Source organism: Micrasema longulum, unplaced genomic scaffold, assembly GCF_059751315.1.
Source record: "Micrasema longulum isolate JH-2025_06_02 unplaced genomic scaffold, ASM5975131v1 h1tg000328l, whole genome shotgun sequence".
NCBI classification, from domain to species: Eukaryota; Metazoa; Arthropoda; class Insecta; order Trichoptera; family Brachycentridae; genus Micrasema; species Micrasema longulum.
In genome coordinates, this window is record NW_028277532.1 from 593,508 (window position 1) to 618,878 (window position 25,371).

A 25,371-nucleotide genomic window follows, 5' to 3' on the forward strand; every position below is an offset into this window, starting at 1 on the left:
ATTTTTATTTGTTATCCCACCAGAGATCAATCCCAGAACCCTCCGTATGTGACGCAAGCGTCTTAGCATTCGCTAGGGTCTGCGCGTGGTCTCGCGCAGCACGGTTTGTGAAGCGCTGCGTGTTCAGATAGCGTGTAGGAACTTTCTGCCGCCCGCCCCCGCGGGGTACTACCACCTACCCGGCCAAAGAAAGTATATAAAACCACGCGCGATCATCACCTTGAACTTCATTACGAACGATGAACGAGCGCGCATGCGCGGCAAAATTCAAATCTCGAATCGGCAACCCGACGCTCAATCGTTTTGCAACGACCGAATTGTTCCTCAATTGTTTTCCGAAGATCCAAAGTGCGCCAAACGCAAGGATGTCTTGAAACCGTTTCGTGTGATATTTTTGATTTGTTTTGACGAGAACATTGTGGATAATAACATTGATAAGTGCATGAACTGTTAAAACTAATATTTTCTTTACGAAGTGTTACCAGAATGAGATTAACAGTGAGTACTATTATTCATGAATAATGCGGCCTCCGTGGTATATTGACTAAGACAGATGGCTTTCAGAAGGAAGATTCCGGGTTTAATCCCCTGTGAGAACACAATAATTAATTTTGAATTTGTTGCAACAGAGAGGGAAAACATTATCAATGTTTTTCCTCTCTGTTTCAACAAATTTAAAAATGAATAACTCCTTAGGGAGGAAATCCAGCCGGCCTACAAGCGTTTGGACACACTCAAAATATTGTTGGACAAAAATTAAATTTGAAATTGTACTAAAATGTTTACGAGCCTGGGTGTTCTGCGCTGTAATTGAGCCTCCTGGCTTGTTGTGATGCAACACAAATACAAAACACTACTTAAATTTAGAGGATTTTTTTGCTGGGTTATTATGCCACGTGTCGTTCGCATTATTTTCGTTACAGCGTCATTACAGCGTCATTACAGCGTCTATCATCTGCGTTGGTTTAATTTTTGTGGATATTTATGTGACGTTATTTACTTTGGATTTGTACCATGTCACAGTCATTTCTATATTATGCAGGTTGTTTATTTGAAATCTGTGCCATTTCACAGCTTTTCACGTTCAGCAACGAGCAGTCTTTTTTTGTATGTAGGCAAAGTCAAGGATACTTAAGTCCTCATATTTTATTTTATTTATTTATTCTTATTTTATTTAAATAAACGGTACTTAGTGCCTTTTACATATAAGTTGCATATCATAAAATACATAAATGTAAGTGCAATAAGTTAAATATAGTATTTAAAGAAATTATTACTGAACAGTTATTTTCAAATTAACGAGTCAAAAAAAAAAAAAGACACGGTTTAAAAATAATATTACTAGTTATAAAAATACTTATTATAAAAATAAAAATAAAATATTTGGTGATAGAAATATTTTGAACCTGTAAAAAAAGAGAAAAAAAAAGTAAGAAAGCAACACATATTAATAAAAAAAAAAATTAAAAAAAATTATAACATTAAACGAAGATTTTCCTTTTTTGAATTACATGTATTTAAATCAACTACTAGGTAACTAATATAAATAAACACATAATTACATACTGTTAAAAAAATTGATAAGGAAAATATTTTGTACTTTTAAATAAAATCAAGAAAAGAAAAGAAAAAAAAACATTAATAAAGAAATTTAAACAATTTTGAAGAATGAATACTAATTGATCTAGAACTATTAGGTACTAGCTTCTCCTACCCATAAAATACAGGTGAAGGGCCGTCCTATATAGACTAAACTTAACATGGAATGAGTCACCAATGTCTTGGTACTTATTGCCTAGAGCGTGAAGTCTATTGATGACTGCATTTTTACCATATGAAGTCGAAGTATTGTTATCACAGTATTGGTAGGTTTGGCAAGTCGCTCTTTTTGGTAAATTGAAATTAATAAGTGATAAAATTGCAGGGGTATCAAACACAGAATGAATTATTTTATATAAATTTAGTAAGTCAGTGACTCATACGCAGTGTTCAGAATGTGGTAGGAAAGCCGCAGTATTTTACTGTCTCAGGACTGGCGCATGAGCGTAAGACTGATCCGCACATATTTTTTCATCAATTTTTTTTATTGTAGATAAAAAAACGAGTATCCTTTATTATTTCTCACCTCTTCGGCTATTCCTATGCGAAAAATTACGTCAATCGGTCACTCCGTTGAGATGTGAAAGAAACACAAACAAACAAAAAAAAACACATTTTTGCATTTATAATATTAGCATAGAAGTAAAGATATCGCGTCTAGATTACTGTAATGGAATATACGCACATCTTCCAAAATATCAAACTAATAAACTTCAATCTGTTTTCAATGCAGCAGCACGGCTTATTACGGGAGTAAAAAAATATTATCACATCTCGCAACATCTTCGAGATTTGCACTGGTTAAAAAGCCCAGAGATAATAAAATACAAGCTTTGCTAGACAGTATTCAAATCCCTTCATGAAATGGCTTAAAAATACCTATCGGACCTTTGTATTAGGGAAAATACATGTCAAAGAAAATCTACTCTTAGGTCAGCATTTGATTCTGGAAGAGGAAAACTTGTCGAAATCCGGCGCTCCCAAAACACTAGATTTGGAGATTGTGCTTTTGCCGTTGCCGGCCCCTCTGCCTGGAACCAATTGCCTTCAAACTTACGAATCATCATCAGTCCCAGTCAGTTCAGATCCCAATTAAAATCCCACTTCTTTAGACTATCACATCTTTAATTTTAAATCTGAAAATATAATATATCACTTTAGTTTAGTTAGAATGTAAGTTTAGGTATACAATTGTAAAGCGCCCTTGAGGTGATTTTTTACAAAAATGACGCTATTTCAATCAGTAAAATATTATTATTATTATTATTATTAGTATGGATAATTATTGGGTCATTCGAGAATTACTTTTCTCGCTTTAATACTTGTCTAGGGCCGCGATTACAATCGCAATCGTCTTGGTGCGCATAGAGATGGTATTCAGTGAAACCAATATTTATGTACGAAAATGTCTCATGACAATTTAAAGTATCTTCATCGGTCATCTGTTATCCAACATGTTTAGAAAAATAAATTGTACACATATTCTATTTTTCATACAGAAAAAGTAATTTGACTTTGTAGACAAAATTGGTGATAAATGTTGTCATAGTATTATAATACGGGCCTTGGTATAATTCGGTGGCTTGGATCTATAAGAGCCAATATCCTAAATTGTTATATTACAGGAGAGTAATCATTTAGCCATTGTGGCGTTATAATAAATTCTTTTAAGTCTTTGGTAGCAAATATTAATAAAAAAATTAAAACACTTGTATGTTTGTGTGCATAAAATATTAAATAAATAAGTTTTTTTATTGACATCGACCCTTAACCAAATTACATTGAGCCTTCTAGATCGCCACAGAATTATTATTACTGCTTATGTAATCTAAAATTGTGAAAACACCACAGTGTATCAATCGAGTACGTATAGATATTTCAAGATCCTCTAAAAATCAAAATAAAAAAATAACTAATGAATAACTATCTGAATAAAGTTTTTCTGTCACTCTCTTGCAGATGCCCCGCGAATACTAGGCAAAAAAGACAATTGCACGTCGGACTGATTATGCCTAACTAAAACTGAGGTCTCGCATTCCCGTTTTCCGCACATCAAAACTGAACCGAAATTGATAATTTTTTTTGGAACGTTTACTTTTTTTCAACATATTTTTCATATTTGTATGTATACCGTATACGTTCGAAGACAGCCGATAAACTTGCCGCTTTTTATGTTTTTTTTATGGTCCTAGCTCCTATAAAAAAACAATTTATCAGTAAAAAAACAAACGATAAAGATGAAAAAAATATTTTCCTAAAACAATTATGAATAGTAAAAATATTTTATTTTGTACTCATAGCATAAAAAATATTTGCAAATTTAAAATCAAAATTTTTTCGCGAAAACGTTTCATTGCATTAATCGAGTCCCTGATACGTCACGATTTGGTAAAAAATTTACCGATGTATTTTTCACGAATCTTGACGTCACGATTGTCAAGGCCAATCTGGTTGCGTTTTTGGGGAGGCGTATTTTTTAACAATTTCATTTTAAAGATTACGAATGAAAACATTTTTTCACAATATCCATACTGATTTTGAAAATACAATAAATTTTTCTAAATCCTTTCCAAATATTTTTATCGGTATTCGTATTATGTGATACTTCTCTATTGTCTGTAGAGTAAAATCTTACTTTATGTTCAAAAATGTATAATATATTTGAATGAGAAATGTACGGCCTTACTTATAAACCTGCTATAAAGTTACGCCTAAGCGAAGTGGTAAAATAAGGACGGGAATACCTTCCTTATTCTACCACTATAATAAGGATGGTATTTCCGTCCATATTTTACCAATATACCTAGGCTTAACTTTATGCCTAGTTTATGAGAAAGGCCCGTAAAGTATTTTCGTCAGTGACCCGTAATTAAACATATTTCGAAATAAAATAGTAAGTAAAACAGTTGGTAATTTTAACTCCTAAAAAAATTGATTTGCTAAGCTTTTTTAAAATGAAAGATGATAGCGAAACCTTTTCAGAAGATAAATTATTTAGTTCAAACATTATATTTTAATGCAAGCTTTAAGGTAAACAAGGTTAAACAATAAAGTAGAATGGTTATGTTTTTGCTTAAGATTTGGTTCAAATAGTACAAAAACCAAAACGGTAAAACAATTTTATCCAAATGACTTGATCCGCTTGTTCGATTACCATAACAATTACCTTACAATTGTAAATGAATTAATTAAATAATGATCTCACGCCTCTTAACAATAACCATTCAATTAACGGATTTAACCCCTTTAAAACTACAAAATAAATCAGTTGCCTAAATTTTTTTTTTTTTATGTCTGACAAGAAATGTGTAAATCTAGTCATTTACAGAGTTTATGACCTTTCGTTGGCTGATTAAAGTGATCACTTTACACAGTTTGTGTATTAGATCTTCAATTCATCCATTTAGAATACCAACGAAGTGCCATATGCTCAACGTGGTGCATTTATAAATTAATTTTATTTATTTATTTATTTCTTAATCATTAATGCAAAGTTACTTTGATTGTCTAACTAGGGTAAATAATTTATCTATTACTTGCTTAGTGTCTCTCTAGACCAACTAGACCGTCTGACCTTTTCTTTATTTCTTACATTAAAACCAATCATCGGAAACATTCTACCATTCCTTGTACATGTGAAACATTTAGCAAAAATTTTAATAGTCAGTATATATTTGATACTAGTACGGGAAAGAACAAACAAGCTTGATTCAGAATAACGGGGAATAGACGTTTTGTTTTTTTTGCTCTTTATTTCTCGTCACCAAATCAAATGCACTTTTACATTCATACATTTCTTCATTTATCCTCCACCACTACTGATCACTTTTTTTCCTTCCCACTATCTCCTTGTTTTGTCCCTGTTTCTTTGATTTTTATTTATTTGAATAACACTGTTTCAACTAACTATCATTTAATTTGTTATATAATTTAAACCGTCGCGTCGGAGTCACTTTATGTTATTACAATCAAGTGAATTCGAGTAATTGGATGGCAGCTCCTACGATTTATCCTATTTTTCTATCTAGTCATTTTCTCTAGTCTAGTCTCTTTTAGTTTCTAAGCATACAAATTATACCTGTTTATCTGTTTGTATTATAAAAAAACAAAATTAAAAAAAAAAACCTCGTTTTAAGACAGTCAAAATACAAAAACAATAATGAAAAGTGCACAAAAAATAATCAAAAACCAAAAAAAAAATGGTTAAAAGAGCTAAGTAAAAATAATAAAGATCTCCAAAATTCAATTAACAAAAACATTACAATAGAGAAATATAGCTTTTTTTACATTTTTAAGGTAATAAAGGTCTATGAAATACTTCCTAGTAAAAATAATTGCCAATTATTAGTAGCGTAAAAAATACTTTTAAATTTGTAATTTTGAACTCCCTCGAAAACGGTCATTCTATTGACCACTCCCCCAATAGTCATGATTCGTGTTTATCTGTTCCTAGCCATTGACATTTGTTTAGAATATTATCACAAATCTTGACGTCACAACAACCAAGGGCAAACACGTCGCATTTTTCTAGCAACGTATTTTTATTAAATTTCTTTTTCACATTAATGTATGAAAACATTTACAATATTTATTTAGAAAATACAATTAATTACTCTAAATCCAATTCATATATTTTTATCGGTATTCGTAGCATTTGATATTTCCCTATTCAAACAAAAACATGAGCCATTATATGCTATTAGACTCACCCTCACATGTTAGCCATTATATGCCTATTAGTCTCACCAAGATTAATTTCACAAATGAAAGCAGTCAGTAACTTCCTTAGCTTCTAGAGCTAACATCATTTCCACGGTTCTGGAAATATATGATAAAATAGTTTATATCCTATGTAGGAGTATTGTCTCGGTGCTAAAAGAGTTCTTACCATTTGTCGGAAAACCGGTGAATTTAAATGCGAATAAACAATTTTGTATTCTTAATTATCCTTCTATCACGATGTTAACCCGCAATCAAATCAACAATTGTTTCACATACAAAAACCAAATAATGTCAAGTGTAAATTTATTGTAGAAGTACCGAGTGTAATAGTAATAAATAAAACGTAGATATTACCGTCAATTATCTTGATTCTCCAATTACGTATGCCTAGAGTTTTACCTGAATTATTCATATTATAGATTCACGTGACCTATAGGGTCGATGAGTTCTTGTAGCTAACTATGGTAAGTGAAAGCTATGTGCATAGATACTACCTTCGGATGGCCTTTTCTTCATGCATAGTGATCACGATTGTACCTTGGGTCTAACTACTTTATCAACTTACAGCTGTAAATAAATGATACAAAGAAAGGATCGATGTTATGCTTATCCAGAAGCGAATATAAATATGAGCTGGACATCTTAAAAATATCTTCTCTTCAAGATCGTCGAAATAAATCCGATCCGAGTCGTATTCAAAGTTCTTAACTCTCAAAAGGCTGTCCCACAAAATTTATTTACACGCGATGGTGTAACATTGTGTTACCTCACGCAAAAGACAGAATATTATGAAGTTCTGACGATGTAGAGACATGCTGTTAAATAATTATTTCTCTATAGTTTAGAAAAAAAAACGCCTGTTTTAGCAAAATAAATTTAAAATCATAAATACGCCGGTCATATAACTACATGCACTCCCATTTACTACCAATAACCAACTGATTAATAGATTTTTTTTTCATCTTTTTCACACCACAGAACAGCGTCTCTGTCATTCTTGTTATAAGTTTTAATCAAGTGCTCTTTCTTATACAGAAAAACAGATTTATTGTGGTATTGGCATAACTTACCTTCATTTAATTATTCTTCGCAAAGTAAAGATAAATATTTTTTTGTGTTAAAATAGTGAGTTATTTACAATTTATTAAAAATGGCACTCAAAGTTTAATATTTAGGTAAATCGTAAAAACGCAAATATTAAAAAAAAAAAAAAAAATATTAACGGTTTTGATATAGATATTCTTGTACTAATAACTACATGCATCAGCGATCGGTAACAGGGAAATATGAGTATTTTTTAACAATTTTAAATTAAATAGGGTTCATGAAATACTCCCGAGTAAAAAAAGTTTTATTTTTTACTCATTAGTGGCAAAAAATATTTTTAAATTTATAATTTTGAATTCTCGCAAAATGGTCCATTGCATTGGCCATGCACCTAATACGCCAAGATTCGGTAAAATTTTAAACTTTGTTTGTGACCGTTTAAATTTAAATAAAAAATCGTAACAATTACCAAGTCCAAACAAGCCGCGTTTTTGTAGAGACTTCTTTTTTTATAATTTATTTTTATGTTATGCATGAAAACATTTCTCCGCAATATTTATATTCATTTTAAAGATACAATATTTTTTTCTAAATTAATTTAACATATTTTTATCGGTATAAGTACATTTATTTGGATAAACCAAACCTGTAGACCAAATTTCATATACAGTACACAAATTTGACCTATTTGGCTTGATCCACTCATCGATCCGTGCGGAACCCACCTACACTATCCATTTCTTAATGGCAATTTTATATTGTGATTATTTACTAATTGTCCTTATGGAAAATGGAAGTAGATTGCAAACTTTAACCGAGTAGTAGGCCAATCCCCTTTGACCGAAAGTTGTTTTAATTTTTAAATGGTTTTGCGAAAGAAGTTGTGGATTTAATTAAATACTTAAATTTTATGTTAAAGGTTCAGATGATCGAATCCTTTGAAAAACATTTAAAATATTAACACGAGTTATTTGTGAGCTAATTATGGAATGGTGTAAGGTGTAAATAATTTAAATTACAATAAATTAAAAATTCGCTACGAATTGAGCATGAATCTATATATGCACTGTTAGTGGCGAATTAAGGGATGATGATTAACATTACCCGTTTGGATTAAAATATACCTTTTTAAAACTAGTTTTTTCGTCTAATGAGATATAATAAGTTACGTTCCATCTCTGATGCAAAACATTTTTTTTTATGTTTTCAACCATGTCACAAGAAGTCAAAATCTTCTATTTATCAAATCTTTTAAGAGCGACTTTTGTTTTTATGCCAGAATGTGTAGGTTAGACAATTCGCCACACAACTTGAAATTCTTTAGGATAGATCATTTGGCTTTTTGTAGATGTCTTTGCCACTAAAACGGTGTGAGAGAAAGATGGATTGGCATGGGTAAGCTCGAAGTATATATATTGATCGTGCTTTTAAATATAATCTATACCATTGATTAATTTGGTGTTTATACCTTTTATAATATTTTCGATATTTTTTCGATAACAATTATCTGAAGTTATAAAACTATAAAGTTTCATTAATTATCTCACAATACACACTTCTTTGTCAGTAAATACTAACTTTGTTATATTTTTCCCGAAATTCTAATATAAATACCTAAATTCCCCATTACCTATTAAACACTTAGCCTCGCCCTTAACCATTGGTTTTCCCCTCAATTATGATTAATGTACATGCTATAGTTCATATGATAATTTTTATTTTAAGGTACCTTGAATTATACAACTATATAAGGACATTCAATCCATCTTATCTTCACATTCGTTTGAAAATGCCCCAACAAGGCGAAACAATTGTCACGAAATTTTAGAATCAAATCAGTGTTTGATTTTTAATATTATAAGTTTATAGTCTATACCATTATTTTATTGCCTTGTTTGTCTTTGCTACATGGTTTAATGTTCTTTTTGTTTAGTACCTTGTACCTACATAAGTTTCTTCATATAACTCTTGTACATGGTTTAATAATATATAAATAATATATTGGAAAATTATCTCGCACTTTGTTACATGATTTAAGAAAATGTCTGAAATATTATTCTCTTATGAATGAATAAGTTGCAAGTAATTAGATGCGTAGTATTTAGCACGTAACATATCGTATGTCGGTATTCATTCATAAATACCATACATTGATTTCTACGTCAACACTAAGACGCGTGTGACTCGGGAATGATTGACAGAGACACGCGATAGTCACATAAGCAGTATGTAATTAAAAAATGTATGTCTACAAACATTTTGAAATTCACTTCTTTTACACGGTTTTGAAACAACACGATCCAAAAGTTAAATATAACATTTATTTGACAATGCGGAATAAATGTTAATTACAATGATAATTTATTGTTTGAATGATTTTTACCTTTTGATATAGTGCGGTCTCGTGGTGTAATAGTCAGCGCGTTTGCCTATTACGAGAGGTCTCGGGTTCGATTCCCGACATGCTTGATATGAAATATTTATTTTAAAGGGTGTTTTCACACCAGAATATTTCATAGTCCCTGGACTGGTACCTGGAGCGTAAGACTGATCATCTTACCTTTATGTAATAAAAAATATCAAGATACACTGCGTTTGGTGTACCAATGCAGCGCCCTATGCACCATTAGGTGAGGAAAGGGAATAACTATAATTGATATAGGTAACAAGCCCGTCAGTTTATTAAAAAAAAAGGTTGATTATATCTGGCGGCGATACACTTCCACTTGCTTTTGATTGACGCACAAATACCTAAAAACCTCTCATACGAAAAAATACAATTACACTGTCTTATTTATCTGTATTTTTAATAATGAATGAAATGTTGAGTGAACCAGATTTTAAGATGTGATTGGGCGAATTCCAAAATGTGATAACTTTCAAACCGGATAATTTTCAATCTATAAAGAATTTCAATGTAAAATAATGTTATTTATAATAAAAAGTACATAATAAAATAGCGTATATAAAACAAAGTGGACTTCAGATTTTTATTTCAGCTTAAAAAAACATTTTTACGTCGATAATTCTGCATTTAAAAATTACAAAATTAAAAACGGCAAAAAGTGGACTCCCATGTTTTATTTTCTAAGGTACAGATATAAAATACATATATTATTGTATGCAACGTACAAAATATAATATAAACTATACACTTTTGGAGCAGGTGTTTCAAAATTGATTTGGCCAAATGACACAATATATTTTAATTCTACCGACCCCCATTTTCCATTTCTTTTTTAATATTTTCTCGTTGCTAATTGTTTTAATGAACAGCGGAAGTAGATCGTAGATTTTGCTTGAATAATATTCTAACCTACCTTTGACTGAAAGTAGTGTAAGTGTGTTTTTGTTAAAGTTGTCTTTGTATCGAGCATCTAGAGATTAAATTAGTATTATTACACGATGAAGTAAAAAAAATGTAACAAATAAAAGCGTTGAGTAGTATGTAGGTGAAATAATTCAATGAGATGAATCTCACTCGCATAATTAAAGGTTTCAGCTCTTTAACTTCAAAAACATCAACAGATGAAGGAATTGAAGGAATATAGATGTTCAAATATGGGCAGAATGGTGAATGTTACACAGTGTGTAAAGTGATCATTTAAACCAATCAACGACAGGTCATAAGCCCTGTAAATGTCTAGACTTTCAAATTACCTTCTCTAAAATGTTCTTCATTTCTGTAGTAATATGTTAATAATTGTTTATAAAATGTAAATTATGAAATTATGTAAAATATTTTTTCAATTGATGTCTGTATTGGGACCCTGCGTGTTATTTTATTAATGGATTTTTGTGCATCAAATACACCATTAAATAATGTGTCATTCGCACCACCCCATCCGATTACACCAAAATTTATTGGCATAATGCAAAAAATGCCATTGGCAAAACACATTAAAGGAGGCATGCAATCAAAATATAAATTAAATAAAAAAACGTTTGTATTTAGTTTAGTCATCAAATAATCGTATTTGTTTTTACGAGAAAGTTTAAGATTTAAACAATACCGATCAACATTGTTCAACGTTTTGAAAATGGTTGTGTTCATTCTTTATGACTATTCCGTATACATGCTAATCATAGTTCCGTATGCTCACTCTCCATTTCGTGGTATTCCATTATTATCTGAATATTTATGTGTGTGAATTATTAATACCCAGCTGTCATTTTTAGCTGTATTTATTTATCAAGTGTTTATATTGGAGACCGGTGAAAGCAATCTGAAGTTTGGCATACAATTTTATACGGAAACTTGTAAAAATCTAATTAACCATCGAATTGAATCTGAAGAAGGTACAACGCTTTACCACTTAATACGAAACAATAATTAAAAAAACAAAATAATTGGCTACTCTGTAAAGTAGTCACATGTCGCATAGTATTTATTTAACACTTTATTTACATATAAGGGCGGGCATATTGCCTTAAGGCCATTTCTTCCTACCTACCCAAACCGTTCGGTTTGAGAAAATAACAAATATATGGACTTATTGAATGTTACAATTTTATAAAAAATCAAAAACGAAGATTAACAAAATATATAAAATAAATTAACACTTTACTATGAAGAGAAGAGAGGGGACGGGAAGAAAAAAAGACGGATAAAGGAATAATTTAAATATTTTGTTAGTGACATTCAATCTTGACTTAAATGTAAATTAAGAAGGGACGTCTCCAACATTTGTGAGTATATTATTCCACAATCGAGCGGCTACTACTGTGAAAGAGGAGGAAAGAAAATTGGAGCGATGACAGGGTATTTAAAGGGTTCTCTCGTTACTAGAACGAAGAGATAGTCCGTGTTGCGAAAGAGGTTAGAAGAGCTCTGTCAGATAAACAGGCAAAGTGGGATTATTAAAAATATTGTGAAGAAGTGATAGAATGTGAATGTTTCTTCTATGCTTGATACTAAGCCAGTGTAGTTGCGTGCGATACTCGGTTATGTGGTCAAATTCGGTAGTCCTGGTCTTCGGATTCCAGTCTACAATAAAATATTGAGAGTTCTGGATTTATTTCTCACACATTACTACGCAAGAATACATCTGAGTGTGAAAATGAAAGCAATATTTTAAATTTATTAATATTTAGAGCAAATATTATTTGTGATCTTAGCATTAACTTTGTCGTCAAACGTTTATCAAAACATGATATTTGTAAATATTTGTATTTAACCACTATAATTATGTTTAAAATTAAACAATTTTTAATTTTTACTACATAAGAGTTTAACATATTATAACACAACTAGTTTCAGGTATTCTGAATTTCCCATCATCAGGTGTAAATAATATAAACTAAACTAAAATATATACACAGATTTGTACTTAGGTACTGATAGGGGCAAGGCAATGTGTGGTGGAAGGGGTGGGGTTTTCCTTAATATGAGGAATGTTGACAGCAGGGGTGGAGAATTTAGGAATATAATATTATTGATTCAAATTTTCTCTAATTTTTTTTTGTACATCAATATTTTCTAAGTTACTCATTATAATACATTTATTTGTGACAGAATGTAAAAGTTTAATTTGATAGGAATGAAAATAATGATTTGTATCCCTAATATGGTTTTCAAATTCAGAAAAATTAGTGCTAGAAAGCCCACGGCTGGAATTTGACAGAGTTATCATAGATTTTCTGTATTAAAATGTATATATTATATACGGGTATTACTGTTTCATTTTTGACGAAGGTATAGCAATTTTTACACAAATATTAACATTTTTGTTAAAAAAATCTATTTCACTTTACAGACAATTGAGAGTAACTCTATGCTCTGAAGGACTTACGTTGCGTAACACTTATAATATAAGAGTATTTTCTGTTTGTCCAAATGTTTGTAGACTATATACTGAAATTGACCCCCTAGGGAGTCTTTAAGTTAATCAAATTACAACAGGGATGGAGAACATTTTAGAGAAGGGAATTTGAAAGTCAAGGCATTTACAGGGCTTATGGCCTGTCATTGGCTGGTTTGAGTGGCCACTGGACACACGGTTTAACATTTATAATTTTGCCTATATTTAAACATTCATATTTCATGCACTACATACTAACCTAACGACAGGTCATAAGCCCTGTAAATGCCTTGACTTCGTAGTATGTTATAAATCCCTGTTGTAATTTGTCAACTTGTAATATGAGATTAAGTATTAACAAAGAAAGGAATAGAAAGAGACCATTGCAGGAGACTGCGGCGACCTAGATTTATAAACTATTAAGCGTGTTTACAAGATATTAAAAAAAAAACTTTTTTAATTTTGATTTTTAGTTTTCTTTAATAATATGCGCGTTTCCACTTTCTATTACATTGTATCCCAAGTTAACGATACGTTTTTTTAAATACGTATCTTCGTACGAATAAATATATCCATGAAAAATTAATTTTTTTGGATCGCTAAAGACTAGGATGCCCAAGTAAATTGACGAATTACAGCACAGAATTCTGGATAAAAAAAAAATCCCACTTAATTTCTGTGTTCTTACCGGGAATCGAAACCGGAACTTTCCGTGCGTGAGTCAAGCATCTTAACCACTACATCACGTAGGCCGTCAGACATGTTCAAGTATTTACGTATGTGAAGAATACATACATAATACACAAGTTTTTTACAGTAACTAATAACATATCAAACAAAAAAGGAAATGGTCAGAGTTCACGGTGCAAGTAAATCAATTTGTAAAATTTATTATATCTACAAAAAACTCAAATGAATATTTGTAATGAAATTTAAGAGGCTGTGATTTATTTTATAAGTTACTTATTGGTTAACATGGCGGTTTTAGAAATCTATTTGATTTATAATAAATAAAAGCGCAAAAAATATTATAATTAAGTTTTTGCATTGGCGGTTGACAATAAGAATAATGAATTTTTTTTTTTTTTTACGTAGGTGTTGCTGTATAGTTTGTTTGTATTTTATTTGTTGTATTTTTAAGTTTATTATATGACTAGTCAACTCCTTAAAAGGCAAATTAAATTTATTGTTAAATATTTACTTGTTTGTCTACAAACTTTCCTTTGTTTATTTATAAATACAATTGAAATGTATTATCACAAAAAATGACAGATTTTAACTTAATAACGATTTTCCTTATATTTCAAATAAAATATTTGGAATATTTTCTCTTCTATTCCACATCCGCTCCTAAGTGGAGCATGTGGACATCACCAGTAGCCTTCGGGAGACCCTATCGCCAGCCAGTACTCTCGCCTCTTCCCACGTCAATCTAGTTCCCCTAAATTCCGCCAATAAAATCGAAAGATCGTCATCGACGGCCTTCCAGGACGGCGTGAGCCCGCAGGTTTAAAAAAGAGGCAACTTGGGCTTAGGTTCTCCTGAGGCATGCGCAGCACGTGTCCAAGCCAGGTCCACCGCCGCATCCTTAAGACGCTCGTTATAGGAGGCTGCTGCGTCCGTTCTCAGACTTCAATGTTAGTTTTAAAATCGAACCACCTTATACCCAATCTTCTTCTCAAGCACTTACTCTCAAAACTCAGAAGTTGTGTGTTTTGAGCTTTGGTAAGGTGTCAAGATTTGCACCCATATAGAAGTACTGATATTATACAAGAGTTGAACAATCGACATTTCGTTTTGACCGAGTATAGACTAGAGTTCCAGACAACATGCATCATGTTAAAAGTTGCTCCAGCAATTCCTAGGCAGATTGCGAGCTCTTTGTGCATGCTGCCATCCTCAGTTATGTGAACTCCCAAGTATTTAAAGCTGTCAACTTTCTCATACTATACAGAAAATTCTTTTTTACCATACAGAAAACTTTATGAATGTTTTAAGCCTAACGAAATAAAGTTCATTTAAAAATGGCTACATTGCTAATTTTGAATCCTTATTTTTTTTGAAGTTTTAATGGTTGTTGGCCATATTTTAAAATGCTGTAAAAACCTAAAGTGTAAGAGAAAAAATAAAATTTCAAATAAATTTTATTTCTTATTTTTGTGAATGTATTTCAAATCAATTTTCATATTGGAAGTGATTTTCGCCAATATAAAATGAGAACTTTTATGCTATCATAAACAATTTATTTATACCAGAACTTCTTTTTGAAGAAATTTGAAATAGTACTGCAGAAAAACGAAAAAAAAAAGTATTTATTTAACAATGCGTTATCATACTTATATTACAAATGCGAAAGTGGGTTTGTTTTCGTTTTCTTCACGTGTCCACGGAGCGACTGATTGACATATTTTTTTGCTTAGGAATAGCCGAAGAGGTAAAAGTAAAACGGAATACTTGATTTTTACTCCGAATAAAAATAAGTACAAAGAAAAAAATATAAAATAAGAATACATTTTAAATAAATTATTTGAATTTCTATAATTTACTTGCTTTATCTATGATTAGTTTGGTTTGCTTTTCTTTTTGTTTTTAAGTAGATTTTGTTAGCAAGATTTTGGATTTGTGAACAGAATTACGATGCTACATAGCCATAGACTAACGCATCGTCCTATTTTTTTATAATGATACGCGAGAGAATGGTTTTGTTATTTTTAAATAAAATTACGGTAAAATAGATGGTGACTAATATTTTTTTATAAATTCCCAATTTTTTTTACAAGTATACTTATCTTCCATTGTTTTATTTTTAGTAGGGGAGCATGGGTAACAGTGGATCACGGGTTTCAGTGGATCGTTTGCAATTGCTACGTTTGTATTGCATGCTTCCACAAACATTTTTTTAGTTGTCATTTTTTCATACCCCTGCCACCACACTAATTACCCTCATGACATCAGAGATAGAGGACGTGCTGCAATGCATCGGTTAATACGTTAGGACAAAATAATATTTTTAGGTGTATTAAAAAATGACTTGTTTTAATATGGTTGGGAATTTTGAATGGTTCCATTTTCCCCTTCATTGTTTAATGATTATTATTTAATATATAAGTACATTATTTGAGTTTACTGGGAGAAGAGCTTGATATTTTCCAATATTTTTTTATTCACGAAAACTGTCATTGAGTTACAGTGAATTATTTCATCCTTGGTCATAGTGGGTCACTTTTTTTTCACACAAATAAAAAGTTGTTTGTCATTTCCAGTTTCGTGGATTACCAAAAGCAGGTCAAAAAAAAAGAAAGAAAAATGTCATGACGGAAAGCGAAGTCAATTGCAACTGATACCTCAAATAAACTTAATTTTAAAAATGTGATTTTTTATCTTCAAAGCCTGGTAGAATTGAGAATTTACATAAAGTACAAATAGTTTATTATTTAAATTAAAAAATAAAATTTTGGATCAAAGCATATTTTCGTGTATTCCAATCTGATTCGCTGTAACTTCAAGATTGATCTATTCTGGCCCACTTCTGGGCTAATGGATCGATTACCTCAAATCAATATATAAAAAAAAATATTCAATAAGCAATAAAATGGCTAACCGACAGTGTTATTGTGAAGACTTTGAATATTTCTTTCGAATTCATCAAAGGGCCCAGAATTTTACGATAAATTTCAGAATCACGGAGGTTTAAAAAAAGGCGAACCACTGTACCCAGTGCTCCCCTATACTTTTTTTTACTGGATATGTCTGGAACGCATTCCTCGTGTAAAAATTTACGCAGACGATATAATTCAATTCATTAATTTAATGTGTTATGATATCTACTTACTTACGTTTTTTTTATTAATATGTACGTATATATTAAAAGTGAAAACTAAAGGTGCAAATATTTAATTTGCAAATTGACAACCCTCGGCTAGTAAAATAGAGATCTCTGGTCACGAACCTGTATATTATGTATTGTGAGGTCAGGGGGGTCACAATCTCGAGTCCACGTCTTGATACTAAGCGCGAACTTTATGAGAGAAACTCAGAATTGATTCCTCTTACCCGTGTTGACTGTTGACTGGAGTCATCAATAATCGACAGCAGTCAACAACAGTCATTATTAGCAACTTACGGATTATACCTTAATTCATCTTCACTTTTCTTTTCAAGAGAATTTTAGTGGACAGATTGATAAACGATAGAAATATACATAAATTAATAGTGCCGAATCAATTGACTTTTATTAGGATTTGATTGTTTGTGGCGCAGCGCCATCTTTAGTCTTGTTAATTTATTTTTTTATATTAAACAACTTACTTTGTGCTTTAAATGTTAAATTATTGAACTTTGTAAGTATATTGTGTGTAAAATCAGTCAATTAATATTTATACGCCGACCGTCATCGGACGAGAAGAGTTTTTTTGTCATTGTGTAAAAATATTTAAATTTATCCTTATATATATAATTCCTCTGTACGTGTGATGTCACCGTACTTCTAAACGGCTTAACCGATTTACGTGCGGTTTTCAGAGAAATATAGATCTTTGCGCTGTGCGTGCTTGTAAATATTAAAATCTTAAATCAAATTTAAAAAAGAAGTTAGGAGCATAAATGTTTTATTCATCGATCTACCAGGGTTGCATTCGACGAGAATGCATTTGCAAAAAAATGGAAAGATGTTGTTTTTTGTGTATTAAAAAAGGTTTGTTTTTGAATGTTTACAAACATCAATTGTTTTTTGTGGATCTTAATCAGATTCTTTCCTTAAATTCTTTATAATTTCTTCACATTTATTTCTTTTAACTGTATTTTTTGGTAATACTAAAATAATATTAACTGAAATTCTATACATTTTTTTCAATCGCATTCATTAGAAAAGTGCACCTCTGTTGGTGAGAAGAGCCGAGTTTGACATTTGCAAAAATAACTACCTTTGAAAATGAATTGTTTTATGTTATGGACTTCAACCATAAAGAAATACCCACTTAAATTCAATATTAAATATTATTAATTTTTAGTTTTTATATTCAATCATGAACAAGTACCTAGGCACCTACTTATAAATTAAAGGTTTTTTGCCAACGTTCGGGCAGGACAACGTCTGTTGGGTCAGCTAGTAAGATATATAGATCTGTCCCCACTCCACCAAAAAGCTAATCTATTAGGGCTTTCGCAATACTGCCCGCTATCGCTTTATCGGCCCCATAGCCATCAGCTGATTGGCCCTTCGGGCCTCGGGCACATGGAAATATTGCTCTCTTGGGCCTAATAATTTATTATTTGTTTTCAGAAGTAACCTAAATGCATTGAAAAATAACCTATCACTCAAAATAATGCTACCAAAACCACACAAAATTTTCATGTATATTTAATATATCCGCAAAAAGATCAGTTAGTAAGTGGTTTAAATGAAATATTGAAGAATCTGTAATTTAAAATAATAACAGTTAGCTTTTACGACTGTTACATGCTAGTAAGTTCTGTACTTTGGGCGTCATTTAATCGACCTTACTAGCCTGAATGGATTTGCCCTCATGGCCTTATTAAATCAGCCCCACGAGCCTTAATGAATCTGTACTTTTGGTTTTATGGACCTGAGTTGATAGAACACAAATTAATAAGGATCTCGAATGCGCTGTAAAAGTTATTTATTATACAGATTAAAATCAATATTCGTGTATTTGCAAAGCGCCCTTGAGGAATTATATTACAAAAACGACGCTGTATCAAAAAATAAAATAAAAGTCATATTTTATTGAGGATATAACTTCTTTTTTTTCACAATGTGAGATCGTCTCGTAGTGCAGTGATCAGCGTATTTGCTTACCATGCAGTAGGTCTCAGGTTCGATTACCCACACGATTGACACGAAATATTTATTTAAAAAGGTGATTTTAGACTATAGTATTTCATAGTACCTGGACTAGCACCTGAAGAGTAAGACTTTATTACTATTATTACTTACGTTTATGTAATAAAAAAAATATCAAGATAAGCTACAATTGGTGAACCAATGCCTTGCCCTACGCACCATTAGGAGGGAAAAGGGAACGGAATTTTTTTTTACGAAATATAAGGAAATCTATAAAAATAGTATATTCTCCCAGTCATTAAAATTTTGTTAAAAAATAATAAATATTCCTTGAAATATTATATTAAGAATTATAATTTTATTAAAAATAAACATAAAATTAATAAATATAATCGCGACTCATTTTTAAAAATAAATTCAAGTTTAAAATTAGGGATAATAATCAATATTACACTGAACGTCACATCGCGCGTCGTGTACCTATATACGCACAATAAAATGGGCAATAAATAAAAAATGACAACAAATCTCTCGAACTTTTTAATTCAAGTTTAAAATTTTCCTCTTGAATCTTTATTTTGTCATCCTTGCTTACAGTTTAAGTTTACGGAGGGCAAATTGCTGCTTAGGCAAGAGGTCCGATCACTAAATAAATGGTAGTATTTGAAGAAATCATACGTGTGAAACAAAAACGCTGGACGGGCAAAAGAATGCATGTAATTAAAATAAATACAATTGAACATGTCGATACCTATTGACTTAAATCCAACGCAAAACAATCAATTGCTTAACATTAATTTAGTTAAATAAATATCTAAATATTTTTTCGAAATCCACTATCTAAATATTATGTATCTTTTTTGGGTGATACCGTGTATGTTGGATTTGATCCGACGTTTCGGCTACCATTGCAGGAGCCATCTTCAGTGAAAACTTCCTGAAGATGGCTCCTGCAATGGTAGCCGAAACGTCGGATCAAATCCAACATACACGGTATCACCCAAAAAAGATACATAATATTGATAACAGTGACCGTGAAAACCTTCGCGCCTATTCCACTATCTAAGTTCTAAATTGTTACGTTCAATAACAATGCGTTTTGTTTTTCAGATATGCTTGCTGGTGACTTTGTGCTTGTGGCGATGTCTGGCACAGGAACCTGAGCCCGATATACTAAGGCTGTCCCGAAGGACGCCTAACTCCTACCACTCTCCCAGCTCCCAAGGAGTTGGGCCTAGAGCCATAATCCCCGATCACCAACACTCTATCAATCAAGCTACTTCGCAGCCAAATCTAAATGAGAAGCCAGGAAATGAAGATCCTGACGACGAGGAATATGAACCAAAAGAATACTATATAAACCAGGAAACAAACGAGCGAGATCCAAAATATCTAAACACATACAATATCAGAAACAATGTGAGTCTTGATAGCTCTGGAGCTTCAAATGAACTTCCTTCAGCAAGATACGTTTTACCACCGGAAGGTTTTTTAAACAATTTAGACAAAACAACTATGTGTATTTGTCAAATCCTAATGAACAATATGTATCTACTCCAGCTCCTCAATCCAATTATGAATCTAGTCCTCAAACTGGTCCCGAAGGACAGTATTCCTCTTTTCAGTCTTCAAATGTAAATTATGTTTCTTCTCCAGCTCCTTCTCAGTATACCGCTACTCAATCTCCTAGAAGTCAATATGTTTCTAGTCCTTCAAATTTTCCGGTTGCATCAGCATCCCACTTAAATTATGTTTCTACACCATCTCCAAATATTCAATATGGATCGAATTCTTTTCCGGCCTCTAATTTTGGATCTCATTTACAAAATATTAATAATAACGTTCAATATGCGTCAACGCCAGCTCCAAAAGTCCAGCATTTTTCTTCTTCTGCAACTCCTAATCAGTATGTAGCTCAAATATCACAAAACATGCCGGCAGCTTCACAACATACTTTTGTATCTTCTCCCGCTCCAAGCACATTATTTTTGTCTACTCCAACGCATAATCATTACGTTTCATCACCGGTTCACTTTGTTTCAACTCAATCGCCAATTTTGTATGCTACCAGTGGACCATCGTATGATTCTCACATAGCAGCTTCAAATGATGGGTCATCAAAAAGTTCACAACAAATGCGTATCGATCATTTTAATAATGCCATGAGTGGTGTAAGGAATCCTTCTTCTCAAGTGTTAGAAAACGTATTTGTTTCTTCAACTCCAGTGCCTGTTATAATTTCAACAACAATTGCTCCAAAACAGCACTTAAATGAACACAATTACAGATCCGCCATAACTCCTAATACATTAAGTATTCAAGGTTTCAAAGACTCAAATAATCATCAATTCATAATAAATAGCCAACAACAACAGCAACAACAAATTCAACAGCAACAACAACAACAACAACGCCAACAACATCAAGTACAACAGCAACAACAGCAGCAACAGCAACAGCAACAGCTACAACAGCATCAATCAAATCAATACATACAATCGTTTGGTCAAAATAAGAATAATCAATATCCGAATGAAATTGATACTGCTAATAATAATTTAGTTGTAAATATAGTTCATCCATCTTTTCAACAACAGCGAGATAAACAGTTTATGAATAAAAATCACCAAAGAGATGTAGAAAAAGAGACGGATGCAGGCCAACTGTATTCTAGTGGAGATTTTGGTTGGAAATTAAGCCCGAAAAAAGTTTCAGCCAGTCAAAATATTTTATCTAATAGTATTCAACAGAATTCGGGATTATACACCACTGCTCCCGAAACATTTCATTTCCAAAGTCAAACCCTCTCACCTCAATCTGAGAGTAGTTATGAATATCGACCTTATCCAGATAATCCTTTTTTAAATCATATATCAGTACAAACTGGACCCCCTCCAGTAAGTTCAGCTTCTGTACAGTCTATTAACTTTCAACCAGATCAAAACCAACGACAAAATGTCAACGTTGGATACAGTATAGGATTTGGAAATTCAAATGATGAATCTTCGAGAAAAGTTGGAATGAGCAGAGATCACAGAAATTCAAATGGAAATAGTTTCCAAGGATTCACAACCATTAGTAATCACCCATCAATCCAATCAGATATAATTAAGGGCGTAAAAGTATCACAGGTGAATTCGCCAGATCCATCTTATTTTTATAAAGACTCTGGAAATATAGATAGTCGTTTTACGAAATACCAGCCGACTAACGACGAAATTGGACCATTTAGAAATCAACAAAATCCATCTCTTGCATCTGGAGCCATTTCTTATCAAAATTCGAAGAATCTCAATATTGGAAACAATAATTATGAAAAAATCCAATCAAATTTCTATGGAAATTCTGCCAAATTAAATTTAATAAATCCCAAAACTGTAACATATTATGGAAACGATGGAAATAGTGAATCTTTAAAGTGGTCAAACCATGGAACAGGAGCAGAAGTTTCTACTATTTCAAGCCCAAGCTCAACAAAAACAATACATCACATGTCTTCCCCTATTCCTCCCATTGTTTACGTAACAGTCCAAGTCCAGTTGTAACTAACACACCATTTTTCTTCTCAACACCAAAAGAAGAAAATAACATTCGATATCTACAGAGCTTTGATCATGATAAAGCCATAAAAAATATTCAGCCCATTGACTTATCAAATGTTGTTCCTAATTTCTCTACACCATCAAGTAATTTCGACAAGTCTGCAGCATATTCCGCACATTACTCAAACTTTCCGGTTGTGCAGCAGGCATTTGCACAGCCTAGTTCCTTGAGTATAGGTAACCATGTGACAAATTTCCAACAAGATCAATATCAAATTTCACCAAGCTCAATTAATAACCAAAATGTCGTTTACCAAGGACTGCCTAACTATTACGGGAATTTTAAGCCTGCTGATCAAACAACAATGGATAAGGCTATATATTATAATGTATCTCCATTACAATCAAAAAGCCATGAAAATGCTGGGTTTTCTGATTTAAGATCATATGTATTTGGAAATTCTAGAGAGCTGAATTCAGTATCACCATCTCAGAATAATCAATTAATTCAGACATCAGAATCCCAACAACATTATGTAGCAAGCACTCCCGGTGATATGATTGGTCATTCTTCTAACGTAGATACTAGACAAACTCCCCATATAGATTATGTTCCTTCAGAAACCTTTAGACAATCTTCACAGGACGCAAAGCGTTTGAATAAAGACCAAATTAATGAAGAAACATCCTTACGGTTGCATCAAACCAACTCAAACCAAAAATTTAATCAATTTAATTCTAATTCACCTCCCAATGAATACATTCAAACAATGTTGCAAAAAACCAACAATACAATATGGATCAAAATAGAAATCCAATAGCATTACAACTTGTTCAAGAACAAAATAATTACAACGAAAATTATGCGCAAGGTTTTGGTCGAATTCAGCGACAAAATAATGCCGAAACAACATTAACAAATCAAAATGAAATTGATCCAACAACTGGTTCAAAACTTACCACGATAAACGGTCTTAGAGTAGCAAATCCATATAACGTGGATTTACAAGTGGTTTCTGATATTTTAACTGGGAAAATAGAAGTAGATGATTCATTATTTCAGCAAGTAAAAGATCAAATAGCAAAATTAAGTCCCAGAACATTAAAAACGTTAGCTTTGCAAGAATCTACTTTAGTTAATGAAGCATCTTCAGGACCTAATCATAATGAAAACGATGAATCTGAAGGTAAAAAAGACCAAACTTATAAATCCAGTTCAAGAAATAAATATAAAAACAGGTTAGAAGATATTGTGTACGCACAATCATCAAAACCGTTTACTCAATTTTTTGATAAAAATGATCGTGAACCTCAATTTCCTCATGTTTCAAGTGTTGCATCTGAACAGTTACAAAACTCCGTTCAAAGTATTTTAAATCAACAACAAATAGGTGCCGTTATTGATCAACAATCGGGTTTTATTTCTGCAAGAGGCAGAAGCAATAGCGATTCATTGGAAGCTGAATTAGATGAATTAAACACCTTTGATAATAATTACAGAGGTGGCGAAAAGAAATCTAAATATCTCCATCGTTCAAATAGCATATTATCAGAAGAAGTATCACATAAAATTCCACGAGGAGAAGTGAGTGAACCTTACACATTATTAGTGCCTCCAAAGCCTCCAGTAGGACTAAAAGTACATAGAAGTGAAAAGCGTTTAGTGAGGCCAAGGCAACAAGTAAGTAGAAGGCGCAGTAGACCATCAAAGCACGTAGTTTTTGAAGAACCAAAAGATGTCGACGAGTATGATTCGCGTACTTTTAAAATTAAATCCAACCACCGAACTCAACCAATAAGACCATGAACATAAAATTAAAATATGAAGATGTTTTGTTTTTTAAGATCGAAAGCCGTTGCATAAAGAATTCTCTTTTGCCAATGATTCGCATGAATGATTTAATAACTTCAGAGAGTGATTTGATGATATTTGCACACATTACAAGAAATATTTTTCTATAGCGTGCGACTCTGTATCATGCCATCAAAAACTTTCTGACCAGGCTTGCATGCCACAATTAAGAAGATCAAATGATTTGTTATTTTGCACAATCATTTCTATTCTGATTCAGTTGCTGATGTTGAAAATCGTGTAGAAAGAAACTTGAATTAGCATTTATACATATTCTTGCAGTAGTATACTTAATTGGTAAATGAGTTTTATGACAGGTATTGTTTACTTTGAAATAAATTGTGCTAGTTTTAAGGTATTCCTAAGTCTTATTAATTATAAGTTTTGTGTATTATAGTTTAACTTCCTAGAGTCAGTCTCCCTGATAGATGTATTTAAATATTTTTGTAAGTGTTAAATAAAATAATTTGTTTTGTTTTTTTTGTATTTTATTTATTCCGAAAAAAACAAAGTCGGTTTCAATAAAAATGTTAATGGTATTTTAAGAAAAAATCTTATCATTTTACATAATTAATTTTTGAAATAATACCATATTTTTTATTTAAAAAATATTGTAGGTTTTAGTATGAAATCTAGTTGTTTAAAAAAAAAATTGCATGAAAAAAAACTATAATTTGGAAATTGCACGAAAAATTTTATGAACGAAATGTAAAACACAATATAATAGTGCATTTTTCAGCCATTCAATAAATAGAACAACAAATAAATTAAAAAATCTGCAAAACAAATTAATCCACCCCAGTTAATTTTCACACATGTGAAGCTGCTTAGATTGAAATGGGCCAAACAGGTGCAGCGAATGCCTGATTCACGGGTCCCAAAAATACTAATAAGCGAACACCCAGGTGAAGGGAGATTAGAAGAAAGACCCAGGCTGAGATGGGAGGACAAATTGAGAGAGGATGCAACGTATCTTCTCTAGGTGGCGAATGGGAAGACGGCGGC

At 31.8% G+C, this 25,371-nt stretch overlaps 1 protein-coding gene across 1 annotated transcript; it reads left to right on the forward strand.

Annotated features, from left to right (window-relative positions):
* The first annotated feature begins 243 nt into the window (after window positions 1-243).
* Window positions 244-24,843, forward strand: LOC148282452 (uncharacterized). The gene is given in 5 exon segments (XM_088225072.1): window positions 244-498; window positions 20,083-20,464; window positions 20,467-22,489; window positions 22,492-23,329; window positions 23,332-24,843. Coding segments are annotated over 5 exon segments (4,245 nt in total). The 5' UTR covers window positions 244-486; the 3' UTR covers window positions 24,322-24,843.
* Window positions 24,844-25,371: the final 528 nt, after the last annotated feature.